Source organism: Lepisosteus platostomus, chromosome 26 (genome assembly GCF_059453375.1).
Source record: "Lepisosteus platostomus isolate fLepPlt1 chromosome 26, fLepPlt1.hap1, whole genome shotgun sequence".
Classification (NCBI taxonomy): domain Eukaryota; kingdom Metazoa; phylum Chordata; class Actinopteri; order Semionotiformes; family Lepisosteidae; genus Lepisosteus; species Lepisosteus platostomus.
The window spans coordinates 14,611,298-14,625,566 of record NC_142636.1 but is presented as its reverse complement, the minus strand read 5'-3'; the positions used below and the strand labels follow the sequence as shown (position 1 = coordinate 14,625,566).

The 14,269-nt window shown below is 54.1% G+C and overlaps 1 protein-coding gene and 1 long non-coding RNA gene across 2 annotated transcripts in view; one reads left to right on the top strand and one right to left on the bottom strand.

Annotated features, from left to right (window-relative positions):
- LOC148640328 (uncharacterized) overlaps positions 1 to 14,269 on the bottom strand; it is a 56,543-nt gene that overhangs the window by 16,492 nt on the left and 25,782 nt on the right. The window lies entirely within an intron of this gene.
- Positions 1,836 to 5,320, top strand: rps19 (ribosomal protein S19). Its single transcript, XM_088621353.1, has 6 exons — positions 1,836 to 1,953; positions 3,113 to 3,183; positions 3,345 to 3,445; positions 4,200 to 4,383; positions 4,914 to 4,968; positions 5,266 to 5,320. The coding sequence occupies exons 2-6, from the start codon at positions 3,113 to 3,115 to the stop codon at positions 5,290 to 5,292; spliced, it is 438 nt and encodes a 145-aa protein (XP_088477479.1). The 5' UTR covers positions 1,836 to 1,953; the 3' UTR covers positions 5,293 to 5,320.

Below are 14,269 nucleotides of genomic sequence, written 5' to 3'. Positions count from 1 at the left end.
GCCCCTGAATTCACACACTGACACACACCTGACTGGACTGGAGACACTGCTGTCCCTCTCCTCTCACACTGCCCCTGAATTCACACACTGACACACTCCTGACTGGACTATAGAGACTACTGCGACTCCCCCTCTCAGTCCACAACACTGTATTAAGTTTTCCTGTTGTCTGTCTTATGCACTCTGTTTTGTGAGATTTAAAACAGAAACTTGGACAAAAACATACAGAAACCCAGAAGCTGAGACATGGGAAAGAAAAACCCACTGAGCCACTGACACGATCAATGAAGCTGATTGACTGGCTGTAGGAAGTGGGGGGCAGGGATGGGGGTGCCTTGAAGCCCTGAAGACTGAGATTGGAGGGTGGGCGGGGGTCTCTCAGGTGTCCGACTGACGGGTGACATCCCTCAGGTTACTGGGTGTCAGGAAGAGAGAGCTGAGCACCGCGCTGCACTGCAGCAGGGTCTTGATGAGGAGAGAGGCTCATTGATCAGCGCCGTCAGGGCGAGGACGGACACTTTTCCCGATTTCTGCTGCCTCGGTGGAGCCAACCCCATTCCATTCTCCGCGGAAAAATCGTTTTCCGTATCTCGGCGCAGAGGAAGCAATAAGACGGGAATTGCGCACCAGGAGGGAGAGAGAGAGTGCAATACATTCGCAATAAAAAAGGCAAACAGAGCACCAGGGCGTAAAAGGCAAGAGTTTAAATCAGGGGCTGCTGTGTTACTATGGTGCAACGAACTGGTGAGACCTCATGCAGAAAAATACAGCCGCTTTCCTTATCAGCGATATGAACCCTGTACCCTGACCTGGTCTGTGCCCAGAGGCTCTGCAGGGCTGGGCCTGGTCAGGACTGAGGACAGAGAGCTCTGGGGAACACCAGGCTGCTGCTGTCAGCGGCGCGGGGGGACCAGCAGGGGGCGCTCTCTTCCCTCTGGTCCAGAATAAACACACTGTGCTGCAGGAGCTGTTAAACTGGGGTCCTGAGAATGGGGCCATTACAGGTCTCAGGACATTGAAAATGGGGGTGTCAAACCCAGAGTCCTGACTGAACTCCACTCTGGACTGGACAGGCTGTCCTCCTTACAGTTCTGCCTTAATCCACCTGGTGCTGCAGTTTCTCTCTCCTCCACTGTGCTGGTTAAATGCAATGAATTATTTGTAGTCATTATTAGCTTTTTTGTGTCTGCTGCTCTGCAGTCAGCCCAGAGAAGAGACTGAATTTCTTTCATCTTTAGGGTTTCTAGCCTTTCTTGTGTTCTTGAACAGAAGAGTCCAGGGTTGAAAAGCGAGTCCAACAAAACAAGCTTAAAGAACTGAGTCTCTTTAGTCTGAAGGGAGTGTCCCACACTGACAGGCTGGGGGAACTGAGTCTCTTTAGTCTGAAGGGAGTGTCCCTCACTGACAGACTGAAGGAACTGAGTCTCTTTAGGGAGCTTCAACCAAATATTTAATTGTAATAAAACTTAGTTTTATATAGCATATTTAAAAATCAACTTCTCAAAGCCCTTTACAGAAAGGTAAAAAAAGGTTCAACAATGAAAACAGCAACAAAAATTGGATTTAAAACGAGCACAAACAGAAGGGTTTATAATGTAACAGAACATACAAACGTCCAGACATCAATAAAAGAAAAACCTTTCTAAAGAAGAAGGTTTTGAGTCTAGATTTGAAGGCGTGGAGGGAAGGTGACAAAACTGAGAATCAACAGTGAAACACTAACCAGAGGACCCAGGAGGAAACGACAGCGAAGTGCGTCTCAAACACAGAACAACACCTCCCTTCCCACGAAGAGCTCTTCAAGAAACACTTCCGCCCCGCACGAGTGCACCAAGAGCTGCACTTCCGCCGATAGTCTCGCCACAGGCAGATCTCGCGAGATCGGGCGCCCCTTATTCCGCGGGTAGGCAGCCCCGTCTCTCCCTTTTCTGCTTCGGCTACAGTCAGCGCAAGGTAAGCAGTCCGCGCCGTGGTGTCGGAAAACCCCGTCAAACGCGTCCAAATGTGCCGATACGTCCCCGGTACCGGTCGGCTTCAGCCCCAGGAGGCCTGCGAGCCCCTGACTGCCCGGGTCCGGCCGCCCTGGGGCCCGTGAGAGGCGAGAAAGCGGCTGGTGTTTGAGGGGAGTGTGTGTCTGTGTGCAGACAGCACAATGGCCGCCTCCATGGCAGGGCAGGCCCGGCCGCGGGTTTCTCACTCCCGGCCCTGGGGTGTCGCTCTGAGCCCCCCCGCTTTCTCAGGGGCCCGGGGCGGCGAGGTTGTTGGTTAATGGGGTGTCTGCAGCCGCCGGGAGGGACACCGGCTCGGGGCTTGAGCACTCGCCGGGCTCACCCCCGCGTGTCGTGCGGCGCGTCTCCGCGGTTCCAGCCGGCCGCTGTGGGGAAACTCGGGCCACGTCCCGCCGGGCACCAGCCGTGCGTGGGAAGATGCCGAGCCGCCCGGGCGCTTCGTGCCCCAGCCAGGGGCCTGCTCCAGTGAAGTGTTTCGGATCTGCGCGGATGACGGGGGACGAGACGCGGGGTCTGGTGTGTCAGCAGCACACAGGCTGGACGGCTGTTGAGGTCCGGTCAGAAGTTCAACCCTCCCCGCCCGTCACGCGTGGAGATGTCGAGGCCAGGCGGGGACGTGCGCGGTGATTCCCCTGGAGACAGAATACCGGGTGTCTTTTGATCCGTGGGGAGGAGCTCGGCAAGTGTGCGCTGGCCCGGTTTCCGCCTGTGTGGACCAGTCCCCGGGGGGAGGTCCGGAACCGAACGTCTGGTCCGGTCCGGTGGGCTCAGCAGGCTGGGCTTGTTAAAACGGCTCCCCACTCTTCCACGCGAGTGGTACGGCCTGTAGCCGGTGTTGGTGCCTGCTCCCTCACAGGCAGGGTGGTGTGGCTTTCTGAAGGGCAGTTAGTGGAGGAGGTGCTGGGGTGCTGTCAGTGGTGCTGGTGCCGTGGGGACAGACTAGTTCAAGCAGTAGATGCAGTGTTGGTGTCAGCTCTGTTTTGTGCCGGGTGTTGTGCCAGTCTTACTGGCTCTCCAGTGTCCGTCTCCCCGGGTGATGACTGGTGTTTTTACTGGTGCTGAGAACGCCCTTTTAAACTGACTGCTCTTTCTCTCTCTCTCAGATGCCTGGTGTCACAGTGAAGGACGTTAACCAGCAGGACTTCGTCCGCGCGCTGTCCGCTTTCCTGAAGAAGTAAGGGAAACAAGCCCTCGTCCACTTCCTGTCCTCCTGTCTGTGCCTCTCTGCAGTGTCCCGACAGCTGGCCTCTGTCCTCCTGTCCGTCATGGACAGCAGAAGGAGCTGCGGAAGAGAAGACCCACTCTAAAGCACAGACTCTCCTCTCTCCCACCCAGGTCCGGAAAGCTGAAGGTGCCGGAGTGGGTCGACACGGTGAAACTAGCCAAACACAAGGAGCTGGCGCCCTGCGATGAGAACTGGTTCTACACCAGAGCCGGTGAGACACCATCTGCTAACATACTGGAGTGTCCAGTCAGTGTGTCTGTATTAACCCCTCTCTCTCTCAGGGCAGTGTTAATGTACTGGAGTGTCCAGTCAGTGTGTCTGTATTAACCCCTCTCTCTCTCAGTGCAGTGTTAATGTACTGGAGTGTCCAGTCAGTGTGTCTGTATTAACCCCCCTCTCTCTCAGTGCAGTGTTAATGTACTGGAGTGTCCAGTCAGTGTGTCTGTATTAACCCCTCTCTCTCTCAGGGCAGTGTTAATGTACTGGAGTGTCCAGTCAGTGTGTCTGTATTAACCCCTCTCTCTCTCAGGGCAGTGTTAATGTACTGGAGTGTCCAGTCAGTGTGTCTGTATTAACCCCTCTCTCTCTCAGGGCAGTGTTAATGTACTGGAGTGTCCAGTCAGTGTGTCTGTATTAACCCCTCTCTCTCTCAGGGCAGTGTTAATGTACTGGAGTGTCCAGTCAGTGTGTCTGTATTAACCCCTCTCTCTCTCAGGGCAGTGTTCATGTACTGGAGTGTCCAGTCAGTGTGTCTGTATTAACCCCCCTCTCTCTCAGTGCAGTGTTCATGTACTGGAGTGTCCAGTCAGTGTGTCTGTATTAACCCCTCTCTCTCTCAGTGCAGTGTTAATGTACTGGAGTGTCCAGTCAGTGTGTCTGTATTAACCCCTCTCTCTCTCAGTGCAGTGTTAATGTACTGGAGTGTCCAGTCAGTGTGTCTGTATTAACCCCTCTCTCTCTCTCAGCTTCCACAGCTCGTCACCTGTACCTGCGGGGGGGCGCGGGGGTGGGCTCCATGACCAAGATCTACGGGGGGCGCCAGAGGAACGGGGTGTGCCCCAGCCACTTCAGCCGCGGCTCCAAGAACGTGGCGCGCCGCGTGCTGCAGGCCCTGGAGGCCCTGAAGATGGTCGAGAAGGACCCCAATGGGTGAGGCTGCCCTCAGCACTGCCTGTGTAGAATTAAGTCACAGTGAGGGACTCTTTCGCCCATGTAGCTTGCTTGTTAATCAGTACTTGATCTGGCCTGTCTGGAAGTTAGTGGTTCGTTCATCTCAAGGTCTCGTCTATCTTGGGAGAAGTCAGGGTATCGGCTTCAACACCATGGGTGCGCAGTTTGTTCCGCCCTCCCACGACTTGTAGTGTAAAGAGCCTCATGTTGTTGGGTTTTAAACGCATTTCCCTGCTGTAGGTCTGTAGCAGGAGGAAGGAGCAGCCGGTGAGAGACTCAGGTCGCTGCCTGGTGCTCACTCACACTCCATCGTCCCTTCACAAGAAACAAAACCGCTGCTCCGCGGAGCGGGTGCTCCTGTTTCCTGGGTTGTACAGGCGCGCGGGGCGCTGGGATCTGGGGCGCACGCGCCCTGGCACAGGGATGGGGGTGCCGGCCAGCTCTGTCCGGCGCCCGGAGGACACCTGCGCCGCTCGCCTGTCGTGATCGTTGCTCTTTCTCCTCCGCAGGGGCCGCAGACTGACGCCACAGGGCCAGAGAGACCTGGACCGCATCGCCGGACAGGTGGGTGGGGTCAGGGGGCGCGGGCAGGGGTTGGGGTGCCTGTGGCAGGGCTGTGGGGGTGCCCTGTGTGTTTCAGCTGGGGGGGGTGCCTGTGTGTTTTGACTGGCGGGGTGACCTGTGTTTCGACTGGGAGGGGTGTCTGTGGCAGGGCTGGGGGGGTGCCCTGTGTGTTTCAGCTGGGGGGGGTGCCTGTGTGTTTTGACTGGCGGGGTGACCTGTGTTTCGACTGGGAGGGGTGCCTGTGGCAGGGCTGGGGGGGTGCCCTCTGTATTCATGTTCTTCTCTCTCCCTTTGCAGGTGGCGGCAGCAAGCAAGAAACATTGAGTTGTAAAATAAAATCGTTTTTGTCCAACGGAGAGTCCTGCTTCCTTATTGTCCGCTATTTCTGCTCTGTGGAGAATCGGCCCTGTCTGGGATGGGTGCCGAGTGTTTAATCCCGGAGCCTGGCTCGCAGCCTGGAAGTGATCCGGTCACCTGTCATCACACCCTCGCCAGCCCCTGTGGTTCTGGGGTGTCATTTGTTTTCTTGGACATTTTTCTGTTTTTTTTTTTTTTATATACTGGTTCCGGTCTTTATTTCCGCACTGGCTCATGTGTGTAAGCTTGTGGCACAGGCGCGTTTTCCTCGCGAGACCCTCCCTGTTGTCCGCTCCCGAGTGACGGCATCATCGCACGCCTGGCCGCTGGTGAGCATGTTCTCGTGCCGGAGGCTGGGGGGGCAGGAGGGCACGAGCCAGCTCACCGAGCGGTGCAGTCTGTCAGCAGGAGGTGGCCACTGGTCCCAGCATCTCGCCAAGCTGCCTTGCGAGAAGCCGGGGTATTGGCTTCAACAGTAAGCTTGGGCAGCTTGTTCCCCACTCCCACCACCCTCTGTGTAGTCTCCTGTCCTGACCGGAGAGTTCTCATCCAGCCATGTTGTGAATGTTACCAGGAAATCAGCTTCACCACCATGGCTGGGTGGCTTTTTCCCCTCTTTACATGAAGAGTGGTGGGAGTTGTGGCTCCTGTTGTCATTATTTAAGTGTCCCTGTTTCCACTGCCCTCTGGCTCGGCCCGAGGTTGGTGCTGGAGAGGTCCGGTGGGCTGAATGAAGTTGTTGAGGCGGTGTGAGTTCTGGGGGTGAGGATGTGAGGGTCGAGCTGTTAAAGGGCTCACCTCCTGTGCTGCTGGGGGCAGCCTGTTCTTGCCCCACCTCTGCAGGGGGTTGGGGGCTGAGGGGTCACCCTGAAGGAACTCCTGGGAGGGGAGCAGGGTGGGGGGGTCCATGAGGACTGATCCAGGACCTGCTGCATGGTGCTAAGGCTGGTAGTGGTTCAGTTCTGAGAAGCTTGAATGGGTCAACAGGGAAGCTGGACTGCCTGAAGAACGACCTCCACTGGTACTGGGTCTCTCCTCTCATGGAGCAGAACCATCCCAGAACTGGTTCCCCCTCCCGGTCTTCTCCTGAGGAATTTGACCCCGTTTCCTGTGGGTTCTGGAATGATAATTAATAATAATAATTACTTACACTTTATATAGTGCTTTTCTTGACACTCCACTCAAAGCGCTTTACAGGTAATGGGGATCCCCTCCACCACCACCAGTGTGCAGCCCCACCTGGATGATGTGACGGCAACCATAGTGCGCCAGAACGCTCACCACACATCAGCTCTCAGTGGGGAGGAGAGCAGAGTGATGAAGCCAGTTCATAGATGGGGATTATTAGGAGGCCATGATTGGTAAGAGTCAATGGGAGATTTGGCCAGGATGCCGGGGTTACACCCTACTCTTTTCGAGAAACGCCCTGGGATTTTTAATGACCACAGAGAGTCAGGACCTTGGTTTTTACGTCTCATCCGAAGGACGGCACCTGTTTACAGTATAGTGTCCCCGTCACTATACTGGGGCATTAGGACCCACACAGACTGCAGGTTGAGCACCGCCTGCTGGCCCCACTAACGCCTCTTCCAGCAGCAACCTTAGTTTTTCCCAGGAGGTCTCCCATCCAGGTACTGACCAGGCTCACACCTGCTTAGCTTCAGTGGGTTGCCAGTTGTGATTTGCAGGGTGATATGGCTGCTGGCTGCTGGGTGTGATGTGTCACCGGTGCTCCCACGTGTGATGGCCCCTCTTGGGCGGTACTGACTCGCGTTCCAGTGACTCGTCGCCTGCGCGGTGCCGGAAGGACCCGGAGAGGAGCTGAGGCCGGGCGGCGCAGTACCGCGTCTGACCACCGGGTGGCACCAAAACACAAGTAATGCCTTCCGCGCCATTTAAAGAACGACAGGCGGTGTTATGTGTAAATACCTTTCGGCAAGAGGGGTCCTGTACGCTTTAAAGACGAAAGCAAAAATCGCTTTAAGGCTGCTTTAGAAGAACTGAGACTTGTGCTCAGATGACAGGGTGGTGCTGTCCTGTTGTTTCAGGCTCTCTGTCCGTCTCTGACTTTCAAACTATTTCTTCTGGCTCATTCGCCCTCAGGAGTTTTATTTATGTGACTGAGGAGTTACACTCTTGCCAGAGCAGATGCAGTTAACCCACCATTTCAAGATATTTACAGTACAACTGCATCGTTGAACGTTTACATGCGTCACGTAACCCATTCCTGTGAGGCTGGGTCACTGCTCCTCTTTCTGTTGGTCTGTATGTCTCGACTCTGAAGGCGTGTGTGTGTGTGTCCCCTGAGTGGGGGTGGGGAGGAGGTAGGAGTGCGCGTGTCCCACATGGTGGTGGGTAGGTAGCAGTGTGTGTGTCCTGTGTGGGGGTGGGTAGGGAGTGTTACTGGAGCTGGGCAGTAGCCCTGTCAGCTGTCTGCCTGCTGCTGTGTTTTGTCAATACCAGCTGTGTGCTGCACACACCTGAGCCCCCTCCCCCTGGTTGTACTTGAGCAGAGAGGGAGCCAACCAGGAAACACAGATAAACCGTCCTTGAGCCACTGAGAAACACGCCTGGAACGCAGTGGGCAGAGGCTTCTGGGACAGATCCAGTACCTGAGTTTCTCCTCCTTTCTCTTCCACACTGGTCTCAGGCTGTTATAAGAGAATCTGGAGTGTCTGTGTCTTTACACACTGGTCTCAGGCTGTAATGAGAGAATCTGGAGTGTCTGTGTGTTTACACACTGGTCTCAGGCTGTTATGAGAGAATATGGAGTGTCTGTGTGTTTACACACTGGTCTCAGGCTGTTATGAGAGAATCTGGAGTGTCTGTGTGTTTACACACTGGTCTCAGGCTGTTATAAGGGAATCTGGAGTGTCTGTGTGTTCACACACTGGTCACAGGCTGTTATAAGAGAATCTGGAGTGTCTGTGTGTTTACACACTGGTCACAGGCTGTTATAAGGGAATCTGGAGTGTCTGTGTGCTTCCACACTGGTCATAGGCTGTTATAAGGGAATCTGGAGTGTCTGTGTTTCCACACTGGTCTCAGAGAATGAGCAGTGCTATAAGGGCATGGGGCAGAGATGTATATAAACCTTTGCTGTAAAGGCATATGAGATGGGTGTCTAGATGGACAGGAAGTCTGGAAGGAGATGCAAAGGCAGCAGGGAGAAGAGAGAAATTCCAGGAGGACAGGTGGGGCCGGGTGATGTCCACCCCAGCGGTCAGCATGCAGCTGTCTGACCTCCTGTCTCTTTGTCTGTCTGACCTCCTGTCTCTCTGAGTGTCTGTCTGGTCTGTCTGACCTCCTGTCTCTCTGTCTGCCTGATCTCCTGTCTCCCTGGGTGTCTGTCTGACCTCCTGTCTCTCTGGCTGAGAGTCTGACCTCCTAACAGCGACCCGTGCTCACCTGTCACCCCTCGCAGTCCGAACAGCTGCTCCCCGAGTTTGATTCAGTGACACCCTGGCCGAACCCTCTGAACAAACAATTAGCACGGCTGTCTCTCGCGTCGGCATTCCCTCTTTCCCAGTCAGCTTTCTTCTCTAACTCCTCTCCACACTCCCTCACTCTTCCTCCTCCTCCCTCTTCTTTCCATTTTCTCATTCCTGTCTCCTGCTGTCTCACTGCCTACCAGTCTCTGTGTCTGTTTCTTTCTGTCTGACTCTACTTTCCAGTCTCTGTGTCTGTTTGATTATGCCTGTCTTTTTGCCCACCTGTCTCTGTGTCTGTTTGATTATGCCTCTCTTTCTGCCTACCTGTCTCTGAGTCTGTTTATGTCTGGCTCTCTGTCTACCTGTCTCTGTGTCTGTTTGATTATGCCTGTCTTTCTGCCTACCTGTCTCTGAGTCTGCTTGTTTATGTCTGGCTCTCTGCCTACCTGTCTCTGTGTCTGTTTGATTATGCCTGTCTTTCTACCTACCTGTCTCTGTGTCTGCTTCTTTATGTCTGGCTCTGTGTCTGTTTCTGTCTTAACTAGAAGGGTTCCTGGTCTTTACCACAGTGTGCCACTGATTTTCTCCGATCACTCCTGGACTCTCCTCTCCTTCTTCCTCTCCCCCCTCTCTCATTGCTGCATCTAAATATCTTTCCCCAGCTGAGAGAGGAGCCGCATTGCGCATCTCAATTAGGGCCGTTTAGTAACGAGCTGAGCTTGCTGGCCAGCACGGAGCTGCTCTGCTGAGGGACAGGAGGAGAGAGAGGAACGCTAAGGACACAGTATCCTGCTGAGTCACACAATTAAGTTACCTTTTAGTTCAGTGTCCTGCTGTGATGTCTTAACTTATTATAGCTGGTCCAGTGGTTCAGGTCCAGTCCTGTTAGTCCAGGAGGACAGTTGGTCCAGTGGTTCAGGTCCGGTCCTGTTATGCCATTTATAACATCACAGACCTGTAGAATATTAAATATATATAAATGTAGAGACACTCAGTCCAGCTCCTCTGTATCTTCACACTAACACTCCTTCATCATCATCAGAGCTGTAGAGTCACTGTAGAGACACACAGTCCAGCTCATCTGTAGCCTCACATTAACACTATATCTTAATCAGAACTGCTCAATATTTATAAATATTATTCCTACTATTTTGTATCTTCAGACATTTTACTAGAATCCGGAGAGAGCAGCGTAATATCGATCGGTCGTGCGATATCGGTAAATTCCGCTCGCTCGGGCGATACGTCATGGCGATTCAGCGCCGGTGACATCACTAAGTGCGAAGCTGAGTCACAGACCGTGCGGTTTCCGGAGCGGGCGTCATGTGCCCAGTGTGGGAACACGGCACCGGAGTGAGAGACGAGAGTGACACAGAGGGGCACGCGGACAAAGAGCACACCGCATCGCTCGTCCTGACCCCAAACCGACCGGGCCGGCGCGTGCCACGTGTTCTGGACTCTCGGCACCACCAGTTCCGCTGGATTATAGAACTGATCTGGGAGTGCAGCGAATTAACACGGCGAGAGCAGGGTAAAAGCACAGTACGGTGCAGGGAATTACAGTATAAAAGCACAGTACACAACCGTAAAGCCCAGTGAGATCAGGGTAAAAGCCCAGTATAGTGCAGTAAATCACAGTGCGATGAACTTGAACTTGATTGCCGTATGTAACCGGTACGTGTACTGGTACAATGGAATTCTTACAGAAAGTCTCTCGGAGCTCATGCCCAGGGTGGTGACTGTCCTCTGTGATGGCCAGAAGTCTCCAGAAGTATTTGATCAATACCTTATAGCAGCACAATACTGATCTTTATTCTCTCCGTGACACATTACAGGACTCATTCAAAAATGCTGACTTTTGGATTGTGAGTCATTTTTGCAAATTTGGATACACTCCTATAGGGCTTTCTGAACACTACATTCCTTGTGTGTGCGGCTACACAGTGTGTTACAGTAACAGTGTGTGTGTGCTGATGGGTCACACTGGCTACACAGTGTGTTACAGTAACAGTGTGTGTGTGCTGATGGGTCACACTGGCTACACAGTGTGTTACAGTAACTGTGTGTGTGTGTGGATGGGTCTCACACTGGCTACACAGTGTGTTACAGTAACTGTGTGTGTGTGTGGATGGGTCTCACACTGGCTACACAGTGTGTTACAGTACTAGTGTGTGTGTGTGTCTACACAGTGTGTTACAGTACTAGTGTGTGTGTGTGTCTACACAGTGTGTTACAGTAACAGTGTGTGTGTGCTGATGGGTCACACTGGCTACACAGTGTGTTACAGTAACAGTGTGTGTGTGTCTACACAGTGTGTTACAGTTACAGTATGTGTGTGCTGATGGCTACACAGTGTGTTACAGTACCAGTGTGTGTGCAGATGGGTCACACTGGCTACACAGTGTGTTACAGTTACAGTGTGTGTGTGTGCTGATGGCTACACAGTGTGTGTGTGTGTGTGTGTGTGTGCTGATGGCTACAGTGTGTTATGTTACAGTACCAGTGTGTGTGTGTGCTGATGGCTACACAGTGTGTTACAGTTACTTTGTGTGTGTGTGTGCTGATGGCTACACAGTGTGTTACAGTTACAGTGTGTGTGTGTGCGCTGATGGCTACATAGTGTGTGTGTGCTGATGGCTACACAGTGTGTTACAGTTACTGTGTGTGTGTGCGCTGATGGCTACACAGTGTGTGTGTGCTGATGGCTACACAGTGTGTTACAGTTACTGTGTGTGTCTGCGCTGATGGCTACACAGTGTGTGTGTGCTGATGGCTACACAGTGTGTTACAGTTACAGTGTGTGTGTGTGTGCGCTGATGGCTACAGTGTGCTACAGTACCAGTGTGCGTGTGTGTGTGTGTGTGTGGCTACACAGTGTTACAGTACCAGTGTGTGTCTCTCAGTAATGGCTGGGAGATGGGGGTAATCGTGCTGTTAATTGCGGCTGATGAGCTGACTCAGGAGCTGGGCCTGGACTGGTCTACTGGTTCTGGAAGTGGCCCGGGGGGAGTTTGGGAAGGAGGGGGGCAGGACACTGGCTGGGTGTGAAGATGAAGTGGAGAGAGAGACAGATCGCGCCACACAGCTGGCGTCCGGACAGGCGCGCTGATGCCCAGAGAATATTTCCACAATCCAACCACACGAGTAATAAGTGTGAACAAAAGCCGTGCGGATCAGAGGAAGACGCAGCTCTGCAGCAGCCGCCTGTGATTCTGCTGGGGTTCCCAACGGGGCGACTCCTGTCACTGCTGGGCCGGCGCTGGCAGGGGGCGATCCTTCTGATCGCGGCTTTGTGCTCTGGCCGCTGGTGGGGTGGTGCAGCTGCTTTGAAGTTTGATTGACAGGGACATGAGAGGGGAGAGACGGGGAGAGGAGAGAGGAGAGAGAGCAGATCGAGGGAGGAGGGGAGGGGAGATGGAGAGGGGAGAGAAGAGATGGAGAGAAGAGGAGGAGAGGGGAGAGGGAGAAAGAGCCCTCGGGTGTCGGAGACAGATGAGAGAGAGAGGCAGGAGGGGGAGAGAGGGGGACAGGGGGAATTCATGAAGGAGGAATATTGTTAAGGGTGTTTGATGAGAATCCGTGTGAATAATGGATGAGGAGCCTCCATGTCATCTCCAAGCTCAGATGGCATTATTATTTTCACGGGGGTGTCACAGTACAGTCACACAGAGCCCCCCTGCTCTCCCGTCCCACTCCCTCACCTGTCTGGGTGGCTCACTGGAGTGGCAGTTAGCACTGCTGCCTCAAAGCGCACTGATCCCGGGTTCGATTCCGGACTGGGGGGTCCCCCGTGGCCTGTTTCCTTCCCCCCCTCCCAGATGGAGCCCTGTGATGGACTGGACCGGCCAGCGGTCGTCCAGCGCCGGCCGGTCACCTTCACGGCCACAGCCGGCACCTGTCTGGAAACGGAAGGACGAATGTCGCTGAGGTCTGACTGGCCACTGTGGACGAACCCCGCTGGCCTGCAGCTGTGAGTGACCCCTGACCCCTGACCAGCCACTCGCAGACGAGAGGCCAGTCAGACCTCTTAGCTCCTTTGGCTGCTTGTTCCCTTGTTCCACACTCCCTCCACCCTTTGTGTAAAGATCGATCTCCTGTTTTCAGCACTTCTCTGTAGTTTCCCCCTGTGTTCTGTGATTCATGTCTCACTGTTGATCTGGAGGCGTCCGCCGGCTTGACTGCCAGTAATTGTGAAGATTGTGAATGCTTGCTCAGATCCCACAACACTACCTGGGACACTCCCTTCAGACTGAAGAGACTCAGTTCCCTCAGCCTGTCAGTGTGGGACTCTCCCTTCAGACTGAAGAGACTCAGTTCCTCCAGCCTGTCAGTGTGGGACTCTCCCTTCAGACTGAAGAGACTCAGTTCCCTCAGCCTGTCAGTGTGGGACTCTCCCTTCAGACTGAAGAGACTCAGTTCCTCCAGCCTGTCAGTGTGGGACTCTCCCTTCAGACTGAAGAGACTCAGTTCCTGCAGCCTGTCAGTGTGGGACACTCCCTTCAGACTAAAGAGACTCAGTTCCTCCAGGCTGTCAGTGTGGGACACTCCCTTCAGACTGAAGAGACTCAGTTCCTCCAGCCTGTCAGTGTTGGACTCTCCCTTCAGACTGAAGAGACTCAGTTCCTCCAGCCTGTCAGTGTGGGACTCTCCCTTCAGACTGAAGAGACTCAGTTCCTCCAGCCTGGGAGTGGGTCTGGCTGCTGTTCTACGGCTCTCTCTCCCTCCCTGTCCACAGCACTTGTTCGGCCACGAATCCGTACGAGCTGAAAGGGCTCTGGGCGGCTCGACAGCTGCCTCTGTGAGCACACAGCTGGTGAGGCTCTTCAAGAGCTCGTGAGCCTCACACATCAGTCCGCAACAATCCCAGGAATGTTTGTTAAAATACAACTATTATTAGTTGTGGCTGCAGTAACAGTAGAAATAGCAGTAGATTATCAGCAGGAACAGCGGCAGCAGCAGATTATCATGTATGTATGGACTGGATGTACCAGTACAGCAGGGACACTCACAGTACAGTTGCTTACTAACAGTAGAATTGCTTACAGCAGGAACAGTGACAGCAGTAGATTATCAGCAGGGACACTAACAGGACCAGCACAGCAGGGACACTAACAGGACCAGTACAGCAGGGACACTCACAGGACCAGAACAGCAGGAACACTAACAGGACCAGTACAGCAGGGACATTAACAGGACCAGTACAGCAGGGACACTCACAGGACCAGTACAGCAGGGACACCACTAACAGGACCAGTACAGCAGGGACACTAACAGGACCAGTACAGCAGGAACACTCACAGGACCAGTACAGCAGGGACACCATTAACAATCACAGTGCTTGCAGTAACAATCGCGTAGCTGCAGGCCCAGCCCAGTCCAGCCCAGCCCCGGGCAGGAGACAACCCCGGGCACAGGACGGAGCAGGCACGAACACGGCGGTGCTCTGCTGCTGCAGCGCGCGGTCCGGCATCCCCTGCGCTGAGCGGCGGGCCGGCCCGCGAGGACGGCGCTCG